The sequence below is a fragment of the Esox lucius genome, chromosome 14 (genome assembly GCF_011004845.1).
Source record: "Esox lucius isolate fEsoLuc1 chromosome 14, fEsoLuc1.pri, whole genome shotgun sequence".
In the NCBI taxonomy this organism is placed as follows: Eukaryota; Metazoa; Chordata; class Actinopteri; order Esociformes; family Esocidae; genus Esox; species Esox lucius.
This window is the reverse complement of record NC_047582.1, coordinates 28690558-28708206: the sequence shown is the minus strand read 5'-3', so window position 1 is coordinate 28708206 and position 17649 is coordinate 28690558. Positions and strand designations below refer to the sequence as shown.

The 17649-nt window shown below is 38.1% G+C and overlaps 2 protein-coding genes across 3 annotated transcripts; both read right to left on the bottom strand.

Annotated features, from left to right (window-relative positions):
- Positions 1–174: 174 nt before the first annotated feature.
- On the bottom strand, positions 175–8258 carry p2rx4a (purinergic receptor P2X, ligand-gated ion channel, 4a). Its single transcript, XM_010866989.5, has 12 exons — positions 7257–8258; positions 6852–6999; positions 6421–6492; positions 5638–5710; positions 5266–5362; positions 5053–5133; positions 4675–4816; positions 4350–4486; positions 4072–4165; positions 3901–3966; positions 628–723; positions 175–499 (listed from the first exon to the last, which is right to left on the bottom strand). The coding sequence occupies exons 1-12, from the start codon at positions 7397–7399 to the stop codon at positions 479–481; spliced, it is 1170 nt and encodes a 389-aa protein (XP_010865291.1). The 5' UTR covers positions 7400–8258; the 3' UTR covers positions 175–478.
- Positions 8259–9146: 888 nt separating this feature from the next.
- Positions 9147–17126, bottom strand: gstt1b (glutathione S-transferase theta 1b). 2 transcript variants are annotated; one of them, NM_001303675.1, is given in 5 exon segments: positions 9147–9796; positions 11261–11437; positions 12237–12387; positions 14063–14150; positions 16882–17103. In NM_001303675.1, coding segments are annotated over 5 exon segments (726 nt in total). In that variant the 5' UTR covers positions 16994–17103; the 3' UTR covers positions 9147–9598.
- Between the last annotated feature and the right edge of the window lie 523 nt (positions 17127–17649).

Below are 17649 nucleotides of genomic sequence, written 5' to 3'. Positions count from 1 at the left end.
GACATCTTCAAAAAAAGCATAAATACAGTACCTGAGATGCTATCAGGACCATGGGCTAAAAGTTTATGAAAGTTATGAACACAATGTTTATATATGTACAGTGCAGGGGCATGTGAAGAGTATGCCAACAAGTGCAAGTTACACACTGCAAGCAGTAAAACATTTCAAGTTCAATTATAGATATTTTGATTTTATTCAGTTAAAGTTAATTTAACCAAATAGTAGAATGATGCACAAAACAATCCATCCCCACAGATTTACCATAGGAAGGATACAAGAACTTGTGTCTTAGTGTTTCAGCACTGTTAGTAAGTTGCAAGGCTTTGGAAGACTGTAGTATCGTAGTCATGAAAAGGGGGCTTTAAAGGGACAGTCTGGTATTTTGACAATCCCTTTGATCTGGAACAACGCAGTATCCATTTTCTTTGTTGTTATGCTGTTTATTATGTTGTTCTTATATATATGATTCACCATGGTTTCACGGTGTTTCACTGGAAAGCTTTAAAAAAGGAAAATGTAAATTATGAGTTGATGAAACAAGTTTTTAAAGTAAAAATAATTTTTGGCAAACAAGATAAAGTTTATTGCATAATCAGTATTCAATATAATAGAAAAACTGTTACTTACCAATTGAAAGTCATCAACATAAGAATATTTCTGTTCCATGTAAAGGTTTTTCTTGGTCATGCATGTCAGGACAATCCAGTCACAAACAACAGTCACCTTCAGAGAGTAAAAACTTGCAGTTCAAGGTGTATATTCCATCACATGATCATCCACCTGATTTCAGCTAAAATGTACCACCTTGCAAAACAATAATTGGTTTAAAAGACAAAATGAGAGTGACAACTACTTGTAGCCTATTAAAACAGAAAGAGCACCCTTCAAACCACCTGATGCACCCCTGAACCTTGTATTGACCGGGATTAGTGGGGATCTTTCTGAGGAAAGGTGAGATTACCTTTTTAGAATATTGTGGTTTTGAAGGAGCTCGGTATTTTCAATGGGGTGATCAGGTGAAGGGAGTGCCCCTTTAAAAGGGGCAATATGTAAGGTGTTTACTGTACTAATAGCATAAAAACAAGCAACAATTACTAGTAGTAGTATTCATGCGGTTAATGATTTAAGTTAATATTTTAACTAATATTTTTTCTACAAAATGTATCAGAGTGACTGACATATTCCCCATTTAAACCGTCTCACCGGTCCGTATATCAGTTTGTACGGTCTTGTAATCTCCTTATACGTTCTGCTTTAGACACTCCCAGTACCATTCCTCCCACCTAAAATCACCCTGGACTTGCTAACTCTACCTTTCTCAGTCGGTTAGGTAGAGGAGGAGGAAACAAGTGGTACTATTGTTCAGAGGCAGGATTCCACACAGTGCCCCCCTACAGGATCAGTATGTAGCCTCCATCCCCCTTGTAGAGGGTAGGCGAAGTGCCGAAGTAACAGTTTGGCTTATAAACTTTCATGATAACAGTGACTTGCACTCACACAGAAAGACGCAGCTTTTTCATTTGACCACAAAAACTGCTGTGTCTTCTGTTGGCCGACAGGAATTCAGTGCTTGTGTATGCACCGAAAATCTTTTCTGGTGAATAAAGGTTTTCAAACCCTATCATTATGGAGGTCCAAAAGGGCTCAAGACATCCAGAACAAGTATTTGATACACTGCCGATTTAGCACGTTTTCCCCACTTACAAAGCATGTAGAAGTCTGTAATTTTTTTATCATAGGTACTCTTCAACTGTGCGTGACGGAATCTAAAACAAAAATCCAGAAAATCCCACTGTATGATTTTTAAGTAATTTGCATTTTATTGCATGACATAAGTATTTGATACATCAGAAATGCAGAACTTAATATTTGGTACAGAAACCTTTGTTTGAAATTAAAGAGGTCATACGTTTCCTGACCGATGGAGATTGACCATCATCTTGAACTTCTTCCATTTTCTAATAATTGCGCCAAAAGTTGTTGCCTTCTTACCAAGCTGCTTGCCTATTGTTCTGTAGCCCATCCCAGCCTTGTGCAGGTCTACAATTTTATCCCTGATGTCCTTACACAGCTCTCTGGACTTGGCCATTGTGGAGAGGTTGGAGTCTGTTTCATTGAGTGTGTGGACAGGTGTCTTTTATACAGGTAACAAGTTCAAACAGGTGCAGTTAATACAGGTAATGAGTAGAGAACAGGAGGGCTTCTTAAAGAAAAACTAACAGGTCTGTGAGGGCAGAATTCTTACTGGTTGGTAGGTGATCAAATACTTATGTCATGCAATAAAATGCAAATTAATTATTTAAAAATCATACAATGGGATTTTCTGGATTTTTGCAAAATCGGCAGTGTATCGAATACTTGTTCTCCCCACTGTATATAATTTTAAGTGCCACATTATTATGATTTAGTTTTATAATGCCTCTTAAAAAGAATAATAAGATATTTCATAAGAATGCATTGTATTTCCCAATCTTTTTGGGAAACGTTTATACCCATTTCACATTTCCTGTTGTATTTCAACATTTAATGATGCATTTCATTGCGTATTTCATGATCCCAAGTGATACGTCAGTCAGTGCAAGTGAGTGGTCTTTAGCCGCTGATAAGCTCATCCAGCGACACTAGCTTCACCAACAGTTGCTCGCTTGTGTGAAACGAAACAGGGTCTTGCTGCTTTAGTTGCACTTGATTTATCTCCTAGCGAGCAAAAGTGCAAACAATTGTTGTCTACCTGGCAAGAAAGTTTCTGTGTCGAGAAAGTTAGGCTTATTTCAATGGATAAGCAATGTATAACTACAAGTAGTGATATTCCTATTAGCCAGTATGAAGGTCCCCGGGGACACAATACGACATTAGACAATATGGTGGGAACCATCTGGATGAGTCTGTCTTTTGCTCCTGTTCGTGGGCGTCCAGTGGGGAATGCATGTGAGGAATTTGTTTCTTAGCCCCATTCCATCTGCCTTAATGTCAGCTCAAAAACAAGCAGACATCTTCATTCTACCCGGGGCTATTCCATAAAGACCCCGGGCTCAATAGCCCCGGAAGCCCAGGCCTAACGACCGCGCTGGCAGAGACCAGCATTTTCGTTTGCTTTAACATTTCTATTGCCAAATATGTACATAATTGTGATTTTGCCAGAAATGTCTTCATACAAACTTAAATTTGCTATAACTCAGTACAACTGCAAATGCTGCAAAATCATGTTTGAACACCCACAAACGAGCAACTCTTGGTGAAGCTAGTGTCGCTGGATGAGCCTACCAGTGGCTAAAGACCACCCACTTGCACTGATTGACATATCCCTGGTGATCATAAAATACACTTTGAAATATGGCATTAAATGTTGAGAGTGGTCATAAAATCTTAGAATGTAATTACATTTTGAAATATGGCATTCAATATTGAAATATGCCATTAAATGATGAAATTCATCATGAAATTATGCAATATGTCATGATATCATGAAAAAGGCCATAATTTTATGAAATACATGTTATGATGGAAAAAAAAAATAGGAAATACAATGTATTATGAAATATCATACCACTATTTTAAAAAGGGGCCTTATAAAAATATGTCCTCTTAATGTGTCACTTAAAATAATATATTTATTTAATTAATAATTATATTTATATATTTAATTATTTCATTTTGACCCCTCTGCTCCTCTGTATATAATTCCACTAGCACTGCAAATATATTATGAAAATGTTCTGACATCACAATGCAATAATTCTACATCTTTCGCTTTGATACAAATGGACAGATTGTATAGAGTTGACAATGTTGTAGTGGTGCCATATGAAGCACAAACCATTTATAAAGGATAACATTTGGCCAATTTAACATTCTATTGTGTTGCTGTTAGGAAAACCAATGAAGCCGTATTAGACTTACCAAGCCAAGTAGGGCCAGACCAGCACCGATGTTCACCAGTGTTGGTACTATGTTAAATTTTCCAGCCTAAAGCAGATATTTTAGCAGTTCAGCTTCAAAACCAAAACTTTAGAATTGTAAAACCATCTCATTCATTAACCATCAAGTTGTCACATTTCAGTGAGAACTCACCTGACCAAAAACCATGACATCAAAGCGTATTCCGAACCCTTTGATTAATGTTCTTGTCTCCTGATTGTCACCATTTTTGTAGTATTTGGCAAATCTGTGAAAAAAGAAATGCATAAAGACTGTTGCCAAAAATCAGCAACGATTGATATACATTTTCTATTGATACCATCTCTAGTGGTTGCAATAACTCCGGTGTCCAACAAATGTGGTGTTAATAGAGAGACATTTATCTGACCTATACGGTCGCATTCTCATAACAACAACAACAACCCCTGAACCTGAAGTTGTATCCAGGCGCAACATTATTCACTGGGTCCTTGTTGTCCAGGCGACGGAAAGTGTACTTCGGTACACACCAGCTGCTCGGCATGTCTAGATTACATTCCCAGCTGATCTGGACACCCATAACCCCACCCTAGACAAAGACAACGAATATGCACTAAATTAGGCATACACAGTTTCAAGGGATTTTCATCATCGACTAGCTAACAACAACTCCAATGCCCCTGGACGATAAATATAGAAGATTCTGATACAGCGTTTCGCCGTTAGTATTTCTTTTGCATAGCAATTTTCAAGTTTGAAAAACAGGGCGGCCTTTACATGGACAGCCATGGTCTGAAAGTCCTCTTCGGCTTCAGTGACCATGTCTTTGAGCCTGAAGATCGGGCAGTCTGGGTCAGTGATTCGATTGAATACGCAGTGTTCTAAATAGCTGGTGTTGACGTGAGGTAAGATGTTCCTTCTGCAAAACAGACAATTATAAATACAACTGTGTAGTTATTGTATGGAACATCACAGATCACAGTCTTTGAAGGGCTGATTAACATGTTTGATGGTGAAAAGATAAGAGTCCTTTGGAGGTTTCTCACGGTCAACCAGCCTGTCTGCTGTCCCACTTAGTTGATGAGTTGACAAATCATTTAACACATTTTGGATAGTTGACTATCAAGGCACAGAGAGAGTGTCAAACAGACTTACTTATTGAAGTTGAACTTTGGGTACCGGATGCTGTTCTTTATAAGCACTGTGAAGTTCTCTGCATCTCCCAGCATCGGAGGACTGAAGGAAATTATATCATGGGAAATGACTGGACCATTCTGGAAGGAATGCAACCTTGACATTCTTTTTTTAGCAACCATGGCAACTAAAAACATTGGTATATTAAAAACATTGGTATTCCAAAGCTCTTACACTGGTGGCTCGGCATCCATCTCCAACGGGCACCAAGCCCAAACTTCACATGTCTTAACATCAGCTGAATAATTAACACATTTTCCAGTCTGAACACCTGAGGGTGGAGATTTAGGTGTTAATTCTGAAGTAAATTTCAAGACTAACTTTCTGAGTAAACGATAGACCGTATTCAAACACAGTCAACAGGCGCAGTATGGCTGGTGCACTGATCAAATGGTCAAATCAAATGTCAATGCTGCCATCTAGTGTCGATATTTTACACAGAAAACATGTCTATGTCAGGTAGCATAAAAAGAAATTAATGAATCTGAGTCATTTATAAATTATTAACGATGATTTCAGAAACATGAACATGTTAATAATGCTTACCGTTGCCTCGGGTGTCACGGAGTCCAACCCTGCAGTCCCTATCTGATGTGCAGTAAAAACCTGTGCTGTTACTCTGAATGGGAAACAGCATGAGTGTCATTTCTCAAGTTTAAAAATACATAGCTACTGTATCTCCATGTTATAAAATGGGCCCCTTAAAAAATGTTTCTGGGAATTACCTCAGTGGACAGAAGAATGAGAACATAATGCTTGTCAAAAATTAAGGAACTTTCCACTTATTTGCCCAGAAAAAAATGTCCTTGTTGGTCTGGCAGTCTGTTCGGAGTCATTCATTACCTTACAAACGGTGTGATGCTACTGTTGCTGGGACTGGTGGCCAATGTAGATAGTCATTTACTGCTTGGTTGCCTCAAGTTGTGTTTTTGATAAAGCATGCACACATGGGCATGGGGAGTCCTGTCACCATTTACAGTGGCACTCAAAAGTATCCACTGCCTTGGACTATTCCACACTTTGTGTTACAACATAAAGTACATTTTGATTTAATTAGGTGATTTTGCCACAAATACAACCCTGTTTCCAAAAAAGTTGGGCTGCTGTTTAAAATTCTAATAAAACCACATTGCAAATCATTTGTCCCTATATGTCATTGAAAATAGTACAAGGACAACATATAAAATGTTGAAACTGAGAAATGTTATTGTTTTTGGGAAGATACATTTTCAAAATGATGCCAGCAACAAAGGAACACCTCTCCAAAGTAATTGTCCTTCTGCAGTATCATAAATGTTTTAGTTATGAAAAAAAAAACAAATGTCTTACCTCTGGACAGCGTGACTGGGTTTGGTTCAGAGTGATGATCAGGTTTGTCAAAACAAAGAAGGAGTTCTCCTCCTGTCACAAGCCCAAACAAATAATACTCTCAAACAAACCATCATCAATCATTTATGTACATATGACTGAATCTGAAAGCAACTCCAGCAGCATGTAGATGGTCTCAATGATGTTGCTCATGCAGGCACTGCAAACTACCCTGTTTTAAAGGGCAAACCGGCTGACCCAAATGTCCAACCGAAAGTGAAACATGCAGGAACTAAAAACCACCCCTGTGCTCGTTCAGTCTGAAGTAAACACCCGCCTCTGTGATGGTTGTCAGCCAGGTACCATGTGACTGAGGGAAGTGAAGGGCTGTATTTGGTGGCAGTAACAACAAATCGGGCCTATACCTCATATTTTATACGTTTAGGTGATACCTGTGGCGGGATGACATAGTCTGCCACATCCCAGATGCGCAGGCCCAGGTCGGAGGTGTTTGTCAGGGCAATGCCTTTCACCTTGGTCGTGACAGAGCTAAGGACTGTGTCCGTGTCCTGGTAACCTTTTTTCAGCACACAGACATACCTGCATTGGTGTGCAAGAGAAGGGTGTAGAAAGAGGTGTTCAATGATTGAAAGTACATTTTATTGTCTTAAAATGATACAGACTTTTACTTGTATTTATTAAACAATAGTTTTCATAGTTTTTTTTCTTTCAAATAATGCTGATTTATAGCTGTAGTTTGTGCCAGCTTGGGGAGAGGCACTGAGAAAAAGACATTTTAAATCAATATTAGTAGTATTTAAGAAATTCTGTTATTATATTTCTTGGCCAACACTCACCCGATTATATATGCAATCACTAAAGCTTGGGTAAATCTGTTCAGGGTTCCAACCTTGAAGCTCCTTATGACAAGAATTTTCGGTGTTGAATACTCAAAATAACATTGCCAGAGGGACGTACAAAAGCTTCTCTGTTTCATCATGTTTCTTGCCTCAGAAAAAAATATTTAAAAACGATTTCGTGTGTCCTTACAAAGAGACAGATAGTTTGACAGTTTTTAACGGATTTCCTGCTTTTTGTAAGAATGAACCGGCAGCTGAACTTCCACTCCCAATGAAAAATAATTCCCAGTGCTTGTCTTCCGCATGCTATCGGATTGTAACAGTTTAGTTTTATTTCCCCCAGGAAGGACTCTATTTTGTTTTTGACAATAAATCTCTTCATAGTGCCGACCACTTAACAATGGAGTAAAAGTTCGATTGAAATAATACGTAAAATGCTTTGGCAACACTGTTGAAAATGGCAACATTATGCCAGTAAAGCCCATTGAATTGAATGGAATAACACGTTATCATAATCGCCGTTGTGGATCGCATTTAACTTTGACAGAAACCGTGGAGCTTCGGTGAAATGTAAATATTATTTTTATTGACAATACTAACGGAACCTGCCAGAAAGACAGAAATAACATTTTCTGAATCAGTTTGGAATAATGATCCGTGTATAATTCGTTCAAACCATACTGTTATTAAGCAACGAAGACAGATAATCATTCGCACTGCCTACAGGTTTCTAATTTTGTCCACAAGGTAAAATATTGACCACCTGGCTACAAGAAAGAGCGGTTTGTAGGGCTACATAATCACCCCCAGCCTTTAATTGGCACATTCATCCCCTCCGCTCTTCTTGTAACTGTTCCTCAGGCCGTTGCTGTAAATAAGAACGTGTTCTAAGACAGTAGTTCCCAACCAGGGGTACTACGGCCCCTAGGGGTACCTGGCCTCCCCACAGGGGGTACCTAAACACTCATATCTAGATGTTCTCTATATGTTTATGGGTTGTTTTGCTGCTTTTATTTTTTATATGCTTGTTCTGTAAAGCACTTTGGTCTGTCTAGGCTGTTTAAATGTGCTATATAAATAAATGAACTTGAACTCATGACACCATAGGCTTACTAATGAAATAAACACGAGGGGGTACTTCAGGGGTGTTCCAAGCAGAGTAGTTAGGTGTATTTAGTCTTTTCTGTTTATGCTGCAGATGTACTGAGACTAGGTGATTAGTGAGTAAACCTATATAAATATATACATGGTTAAAATCAATTTTAATTGAGATTTACATTGAGTTGTATTTATAGATTGGGGATAGCCGTGCAGAGAATATGTTTTGTGTGTGCCTGCCTAAGGAAATCTGTGGAGAAGAAACTGTTTCCAGACTACATCTTTAATGGATTTGCTAATTTTTGCAATTTATATGGAGATTATTCATTTCTGATTGTATATTGGTGTTTGGACTGCCTGGTATGAACTATAGTTTTTTATTGGTTTGAGAATTTCTGTTTGGACTTTTTGAATTAACGGGACGGGGGCTTAAAATATACATTTTGTGGGTAATTGTAGTTTGACATAACACAACTATTTTTGCATTACACAAGTTGTTTTGTCTGTCTGGTCACTGGTACACACATTCAAGAAAAGGTTTTTATTTCAGTTGCAGGGTTTGTAATCCAAACAATTTGTTATAATACTGTAAATTCCCTGTGTTAAGTGCAATATCTTCAATATAAAACCAACTTTACTATGGTGGTTAATTAATGAACAAGCTGCCTACCAGTCTGTTACGTACAAAGTCCAAATTACATTTGTAGACATACACTGAAATGTGTTTGCCTCACTTGCCTCACTTGAATGTTTGCTTTATTGCAGTTTGTTCTAGACAACAACTCTTTTACATGATTAAATCTGTTTTTATTGTTCAATAAAACATATTTAAAACAAGCTATTGATTAATTTCCTTTTGCCAATGAGATGAGGAAGTATTTCTAGATAACTTTTAATGATAACTTGCAGGAAACTGCTGGACAAAACTGCTAGAAATTCCACTCAATGGTTCCTCATATTTCACCTCCTCTCTGGGGTGTTTGATAATTATGCAATAGCTCACAAACCACAACTGGTTGCCAGAATTTTCTAGTCTATAGTTAAGTGCAGTGAGAAAATAAGTTACAGAGAGATCCAGTTGAAAAGTCACAGATAGATCCAGTAAATAAGTTACAGACAGATCCAGTAAATAAGTTACAGATATAAGCTTTTTGGTTATTATGTGTTACTTGTAAATTATGTTAAGAACATGAATTACAGGTTCATCTTGATTATTTCTTCATGTAAATTCCTCTGCACAATCAAAAGAACATTTTCATGATCTTGGGCTTGAAGACTTGCATCTTGCTGGCATCCATATTCTTGACCTTTTCCTGGGATGTGAGAATCATCTGGTGGGCCTCATTAAACAGCTCCTTACCAACCTCTGCCTGAACCCTATCTCGCCAGGCACTTAACTTAGGTCTCCCCTCAAACACATCCAAGCCGGCACCGACAGGCTGCGAGATGCCAAAAAGCAAAAACACCCAAAAATGTTACAATGCTTTTAAACCCAACAGAATTCTGTTGGTAATGAATTAATAAATCAATAGCTAGTTTTGCGTTACCTTATCTGGCGTAATTTTCTTGAACATTTACAGAGTTTGCTTAAAAAGTAGATCTGACAGTTGCCTTCAATGGTGCATTTCCACTGAACTTTCTTGTTAAATATAACAGATGGACGTAATGACACGTCATACCTTAAATAAATGTATTAGCCAAAAATAAATGTTGAATGAAAATAAAGTGGCTTAAGGTTTATTTATTTAGCCAAATAAAGCCTGTAAACGGTTCCCACACACCTACTGCATCTCCCTAGTAGCCTTAAAAAGTTAGCGTGGGTGAAATGCAGTAAATTATATAATTGACATATTGCAGTATTTGCATGATTGACATGTGACTATTTCTCCCTATGGTGCCACGGTAAGCCATGAGAAATTATTTAATATTGACAACCGGTCAAGACAATCAATAGCTTGGAAAGATACATTCTTTCTATTGCTGGATTGCATAAATTACGTTTGCAAGCAGTAGCCAAGGTATTTAGGAAATTATTTAACAAAAAAATGAAAGGAATCAGGGATAAAAAATGTGTGTACAAATGGTTAAATTATTCTTGTGTCTTGTGTTCATTTATCAACTCCTACGTGGTCATCCATGGCTTCCAGTTTCACTGGGGTGTAAATATCAGGTGACAAGTGCTTCCCAAATCATTGGGAAGGTTAGAGAACAGACAAACAAAAGGTTGCAGACCTTCATGAATTAGGCGATGGCTATAAAATAAATACTAGCTACATGCTTGACAATATTTTGATATTACAAATGTACTGAAACTATACACTTGATTCCAAATGCCTTGGCTACTGATTGCAAACTCAAGTTAGTAAATTTGACTCCAAACACATTATGAAAATATCTTTGCAAGATAAGTGTTATCCATTAATCCATCCAGTGTTATCCATTGTCCTTTTATCCATTGTCCAAGTTTCAATATCAAATAGTTTCAGATCTCTTGGCCTTCCAGAGTGCAGATTAACATGGCACAGACCATGGTGATGTTTAGGAACGAGAAAGTGATAAGTTGGCCATGTCAAACTCATGCTGGCTTGATAAGGGGATACCTGAGACCTAAAAACAGATAGATGGGCATAGAGTCTATAGTTATTAATGCGTAACTTGGTTAAATGGATCGAGGAAACACTTCAGCCAATTTTTTTTTCTCCACTTTAAATGTATTGCTAAAAAAGTATTTTTTTTCTTCAAGACATCATTACATCCGCTGTCTTTATTGACAGGACAGTTCAATGGAAACGCATTGTAGCCGGTGATTTTTGCCTGTACTTAACGTGCAAACTTTAAAAAGACGACTATCGGTATTAGCACTGCCCTCACTTTGGAAGAAACCAGAGCTTGTGAACACACACCTGCATGATCTCAACAATAGCCACCAGGTCAGCCAATGAGATCTGCTCTCCTGCAATAAAAGGCTTGTCCTCGATGAACTTCTCTTCAATGAGTTTCAGCGAGACCTCCAGGTCCTCCAGGGTCCCAGCAAGCCGGTCCTTGGAGACCTCCACACCCATGACTTGTGGAATCATCACCTACAACACAAAGGCAGCCTTTCACCATGCAAAACGAGAAATGTGAAACTCGTTATTACGTGAAGCACTAAGACTCCCAAGGAGATATTTTCCTCGCTTTGCAAGGGCTGCTACTTTTGTGTGGTAACGGTAGCAAAATTTCAAGGGGGACCGTTGTCACTGTGTTTGGGGGGTGCCTGGTGTACGGGCCACGTGTAGGTCGATTGGAGCCACACTGTTACACCAGCAGACAGGTTTCCTGGTATTATGGCAAAATATCCCAGTACTGAGTAAAGTTCATGACTGAATTAACCTCAACACACGGACACCAGGATGATTGGAAACCAAACAGCCCCATTAAATCAAAGATCCACCACCACATTCTACAGTAGACATGGGGTTCTTTTTTGCTCATGCATTTTCATTTCCACACCAAAACTACTACAGGTATGCATGGGCAACGATCACATGAAACCAGAGCTCTTTTACTGAATCTCATCTGGGACCTCATCATCACGTGCCCAGGCTGATAATGTGGGCATTAGGAAACCAACGTGAAGATATTCACTGTACATACACAGCCATTACTGGCGGATAAGGTCTAGATTTACCCAGGTTCACAGTCTATAATCAGATCACATTGGGATAATGTTTTGGTGAGAAGACCCATCCTTTCATAAAAAGCAGAATTCCTTTTTTCAAGTATGCACAAAAATTTTCAACATAGTTTTTAATTAATATTACTGTTCGGTATGAACTCAAGGAAGTCTTGGATTCTTAGAGCAGGCCTGCATCTAGTTCTCATAAAAGCGTCACCTACCTTCTGCCAAAAAATCTTTGAGCCATGCATTCGAATGGCTGTGTGCTGCCAGGACAGGTATTCATTGACACGGGCACGCTTCTGCAGGTCCAATGGGTACCAGTGGTCTGCGGTCTTGTACTTCTCTGCCAGGTAGGTCAAGATGGCAATGCTGCAGGAGTAGTTTACCAGTTAGACAAGAGAGAAATCTGACTGACATACATAAAGTAACTAAAACTTAAAGTATCTTGAATTAACATAAAACTACAGTAGAAATATAACTTACACAACTTATGTTGTGGATTCCCACTATACTCTTATTTTTAGCAGACCCATCAATTGGAGAGAAAATAGCCAAATAATACTATTTCATTTGTTTAATTTATATACATTAACCACCCTGAACCACCAATAATAATAAAATTTGTGTCGCAAAACAGACGTTAAAAAATATTTTACGTTTGCTATTCCCTCAGGGGATGACACATGAAAAATGCTAAAATTGGTACCAAGGTCTACATGGTATTTGTGCCACAAATGCCAAAACAATGTCATTTGTAAACCATGGCAAGGAAATAAAATCCATGCATGGATTTTTGTCATATCTTCTCCACCAACTTCATACAGGGTAAATACACCAATGTGTTATTCTGTAATTTCAATGAATTATCCTCATATAAATATTGGAGTTATATTTACTGTTCAAGTCAAATAAGATAAATTACAGTAATAAACAGGGTACATTTTAATGATTTTGCTATTAAAGCCATAGAAAACCAATTATAATCTGTCAGACACACATGGGTCTCTACAAATTATTTTCTTCCTTTTAAGTGTGCAAGGAATTATCCTAGATTAAAGTCAATAGCAGTGCAAAATCCTAGAATTTAGAGCATAACATTTTTGAATTCCCGATACTTTCATATTATCTCTATACTGTTTAGAATGCAAGCATGGGTATTCGGATGAGGCCATGGAAATTATTTTTCTTAACACACTTTAATAAAAAATCTATAATAATACTAGAAAAGGAACCAGGCAAGCCTAGTTTAGCCGCCCGCAATTAAAAGCATAAAATGTTTTGACATTAGATTTTGTCATGCATTAACATCACGTTAAGTCTGAATATTTCGCTAGACACCATTAATCATTGTGTTAAACTGACTAACGTTTCTTATGAAGTTTACATCCAACACAGATAGCATCTATGAAATGTATGGCTTTTGCTACTGGCCGTTATAACATATATATAAATAGGCTTACTAGTGTCTACTAACTTAGAGCAATTGCTAGCATGACTGAATAAGAACTTTACACTGCCAAAGCTATTTTATTTCATGGCACAAAAAAGTTTATTTCATTCGTGAATGACATTGATACAATAACTATCAATATAGGTGACAATAACTGACTTTCGTCAAGTGAAAAGACGAGAGAATCGTGAAAACCCCAACTCTTTTACTGCCCAAGGGGTTCTGATCTAACCTATATTACCCCAAAAAGCATGCACGGATGCGTATTTCGAAAATCCGCAATATAACCGTGAACAGCTTTATTTTAGGCTAACTATAATGCAGCTCCTAAAGGTTGTAGCCAGCAAAGTCTTTGTCTATAATACTGTGTCCATAATTTGCTAATTTACTGTGACGAGATTCGAACGCAGGACCTATTAGTTGCAGGTAACCACTACGCTATTTAACAAGCGCCAGTGAGTCAGTCAGTCAGTAAGAGACACTCGCTCTTCTTGGCCAGCTCGTCTTACGTGGTCCGGCAAAAACCTCAATACACTACCTCAGAAGACAAGCTAGCTGATCTCTTAGATACTGCATTCAATGTTTTATTCCCACCTTTCACCCAAGCAGAAGTCTCCATCTCGGATTGCAGGAACTTTTGAAATCATGTTAATCTTCCTGAACTCTTCTCCATACTGCTCTCCTGAAATGTAAGGAATCACAACAAAGAGAAAAATCATGCTTCTGTAATAGGCCATCTATCTAGCATATTAAACTTTGCTACAATGTAAAGTAGGGAGTGTACAGCTTATATAACAGTATAAATTTGCTGTCCCCTCAAAATAACTCTACACAGCCATTAATGTCTAAACCGCTGGCAACAAAGGTGTGTACACCCTTAAGTGAAAATTTCCAAATTGGGCCCAATCAGCCATTTTCCCTCCCCGGGGTCATGTGACTCATTAGTGTTACAAGGTCTCAGGTGTGAATGGGGAGCAGGTGTGTTAAATTTGGTGTTATCACTCTCACACTCCCTCATACTGGTCACTGGAAGTTCAACATGACACCTCATGGCAAAGAACTCCCTGAGGATCTGAAAAAAAAAATTGTTGCTCTACATAAAGATGGCCTAGGCTATAAAACATTTGCCAAGACCCTGAAACTGATCTGCAGCACGGTGGCCAGGACCATACAATGGTTTAACAGGACAGGTTCCACTAAGAACAGGCCTCGCCATGGTCGACCAAAGAAGTTGAGTACACGTGCTCAGCGTCATATCCAGAGGTTGTCTTTGGGAAATAGATGTATGAGTGCTGCCAGCTTTGCTGCAGAGGTTGAAGGGGTGGGGGGTCAGCCTGTCAGTGCTCAGACCATATGCCGCACACTGCATTAAATTGGTCTCTGGCCATCTAAATACGATCTGAATAAATTTTCCAGCCTGTCTAGAAGTGTTCTATGATCTACAGTGTCAAATGCTGCACTGAGATCTAATAGAACCAGAACTGTTATTTTATCCAAATTAGTATTCAGACGTATATAATTTAGAACTTTTATCAGAGACGTTTCAGTACTGTGGTGAGGTCAGAAGCCTGACTGAAATTTGTCTAAGAGACTGCTTGACTTCACAGAATTGCTGAGTTGATTGAAGACAACCTTCTCAATGCTTGGCTATAAAAGTGAGATTTGATACAGGTCTATAGTTGTTCAATATAGATGCATCCAGTGTTCTCTTTTTTAATAGGGGCTGAATGGCAGCTGTTTTTAGAGACATTGGAAAAATGCCTCATTGCAGAGAGCTGCCAACTATTTGCTGTAGATCCATTGTTATAGAGTCGGATCGCAGTGTGCTGAGACAACACATGGAAGATTTAAGATGTCAAACTGTTTATCCTAGGGATTTTTGAACAATTCCATGAAATTGCGACATAACAATGTCTTGGTGGTCCTGTTTTGGCGGTCGGAGTGACGGTAGAGGGTCATTGACTGTGTGGTTCTGATGGTCCGTCTGATACTTTGAATTTTTTCATTAGAGAAACACGGAAATTCATTACATTTCACAGTGGACATGAGTTCTCATGTCCTCTGCTTTATTGGGTTTGTAAGCTCATCGACCATGACAAATAGCGCGGGTATTGTCAATATTCTTGTTGATCAATCCCAATAAATAATGCTGTCTTGCCCTGCGTAGCCTCTTAAAACAGGCCTAGAATTTACAAGGAGGCCAGACAAGATTGGAGGCGTGGCCTCACTAGACTAAGCCCAGCCACACTATAACCGCTGTATCCAACGATGTATAGTGGTCTGCTTTACGGTTAGGGGTCCGTCAATACATTTGCACAGCCTTTGGTTTTTACGAAAAAAGTGTGGATATTTTCTTTTGACATTTGAACATTTTAAAATTGAATAACTTTCTCGTTTAATGACTTAGAAACCTGTAACCACGTGCAAATTGTTCAGAGAGGACCCCCGCATGTTGCCCAGTCTTTGGATTTTGAACAGATTTTTTTTAATAAACATTTGAATATATATAAGATCATAGCTTTTTTGTTGAAGGACTTAGAAACCTCAAACCACTTCCAAATTGTTCAGAGAGGACACCCACATGTTGAACAGCCTTTGGGTTTTGCAAAAAAATAAAATGTAAAAATGAAATAAAAAAAAACAGAAATTCTAAACTTTTTTTTTTTTTACAAAAACTAAATATGTTCGAATATTAAACCAACTTTATCTCGGTTACCGGTGCAACATGATCCATGACAATTAATATTTTGGCGTTAAATAATCCAGGAGTAGAGCCTACATCAACTGACTCTGCACTGCAATCACAAACCGCTTAGATTGTTGTTATAAATCTGTTACGAGATTTAGAGCAGTACAAATTGCTGTGAGATCATATCCGTGGTATACGTTTCATAAACAGCCATGGTATGAGACAGCGTATAACCATATGCAATGGGTATGACATCACATCGCTTTTCACTGCTCCAATTTAATAGATAATCGGTTTATAATGAGCAATGAAGTAGCCGATCTCGGGATGTGTGGAAGGCTATAGCATTAAACTCATCCCACCCTTAGCTCGGCCAATATAAACTTCAAGTGGCCTATACCATCAAAATGTTTCCGCAAACATGATTTGCTCTAAAACTAATCACGGAATATTGAACCCGAAATGGAGTGCAACACTTGAAATGCCGATATAACTCCAGAACTCTGTGCTGATCTTTAAATAAAAACCTACACAGAACGTATACATAAACTTGATGCAAACATGAAAACTCTTTGAAGATCGGTTGGATCCGCAGCCATAGACATGTTTTTGAATGCAGTAGGACACTTTAGCTATATAGTTTGCCTGTGTCTACGAAATCGGCCCTAAAAGTTCAGTCCAAAGCGTAACAAAATCAATGATAATTTGTTAAACATCAGCCTACCTCCCAAAAGCGAAATTTGTTTGAAATCAAACGGAATGTTGTTCTTCTTGGCAAAGATATATACCGAACGACATGGCTGTGAAAAAAGATCTAAATACATTTCCAAAACCATTTTTAATACAACCACAATGAAACTGCGGGAAAACAGTCCTCAGATGTATGTATTTCGACTTCGTTAAATTTATTGAACAGTTCTATACATACATCGAATTACCACGCCCCTGGAGCGTAAGAAGAACTACAGACCATTGTACTAGTGCAAGGCCCATGAGATAAAAAATGCGTGTGGGTGAAAAGGCACACCCGGAACGCAAAACCAACAGAGGCACGGAACAACCACAGGTCACACGAAACGATATTTTAATAATTTAAATAGGAATTCATGATTGCATAATGCTGCATGGATTTCTATATACTTTAAGTATCCCAAAAAAGTATGCTTATACCTACATTATTTGAATTACAGTCTGTCCTAGGGATGTCTTTTTCTCACATTCTCTTAACTATTTAAATGAATACACCAAAGCTGAATGTCCTTAAAAATCCTGGTATGAAACCTTTACTAATCATAAAGGTATACCATACCATTACAATCACAACAAAACATTTAGTCCTAATCCTCAATGTCCCCATTGGTCACAATTACATTTTATGGATTTTGGGATGTCACACAGTCATTACAGAAACACAAACATGAAACCTGAAGTTTTAGTCCTATTATTGTATTGAAACAAATTAATTCTGTTCTTCATTTTGAGAGCTTGTTTT

Coding starts and splice junctions, on each gene's coding strand:
- p2rx4a (XM_010866989.5), bottom strand. CDS start 7,399: ATGATGAAACAGAGAAGCTTTTGTACGTCCCTCTGGCAATGTTATTTT. Junction 5,363..5,637: donor CCGTGACACCCGAGGCAACG/GTAAGCATTATT, acceptor CTCCACCCTCAG/GTGTTCAGACTGGAAAATGT. Junction 500..627: donor ATGTTGATGACTTTCAATTG/GTAAGTAACAGT, acceptor CCTTTTTTAAAG/CTTTCCAGTGAAACACCGTG.
- gstt1b (XM_020052997.3), bottom strand. CDS start 16,993: ATGGTTTTGGAAATGTATTTAGATCTTTTTTCACAGCCATGTCGTTCG. Junction 14,151..16,881: donor ACAAATTTCGCTTTTGGGAG/GTAGGCTGATGT, acceptor CTTACATTTCAG/GAGAGCAGTATGGAGAAGAG. Junction 11,438..12,236: donor CAAAGATTTTTTGGCAGAAG/GTAGGTGACGCT, acceptor TTTGTGTTGTAG/GTGATGATTCCACAAGTCAT.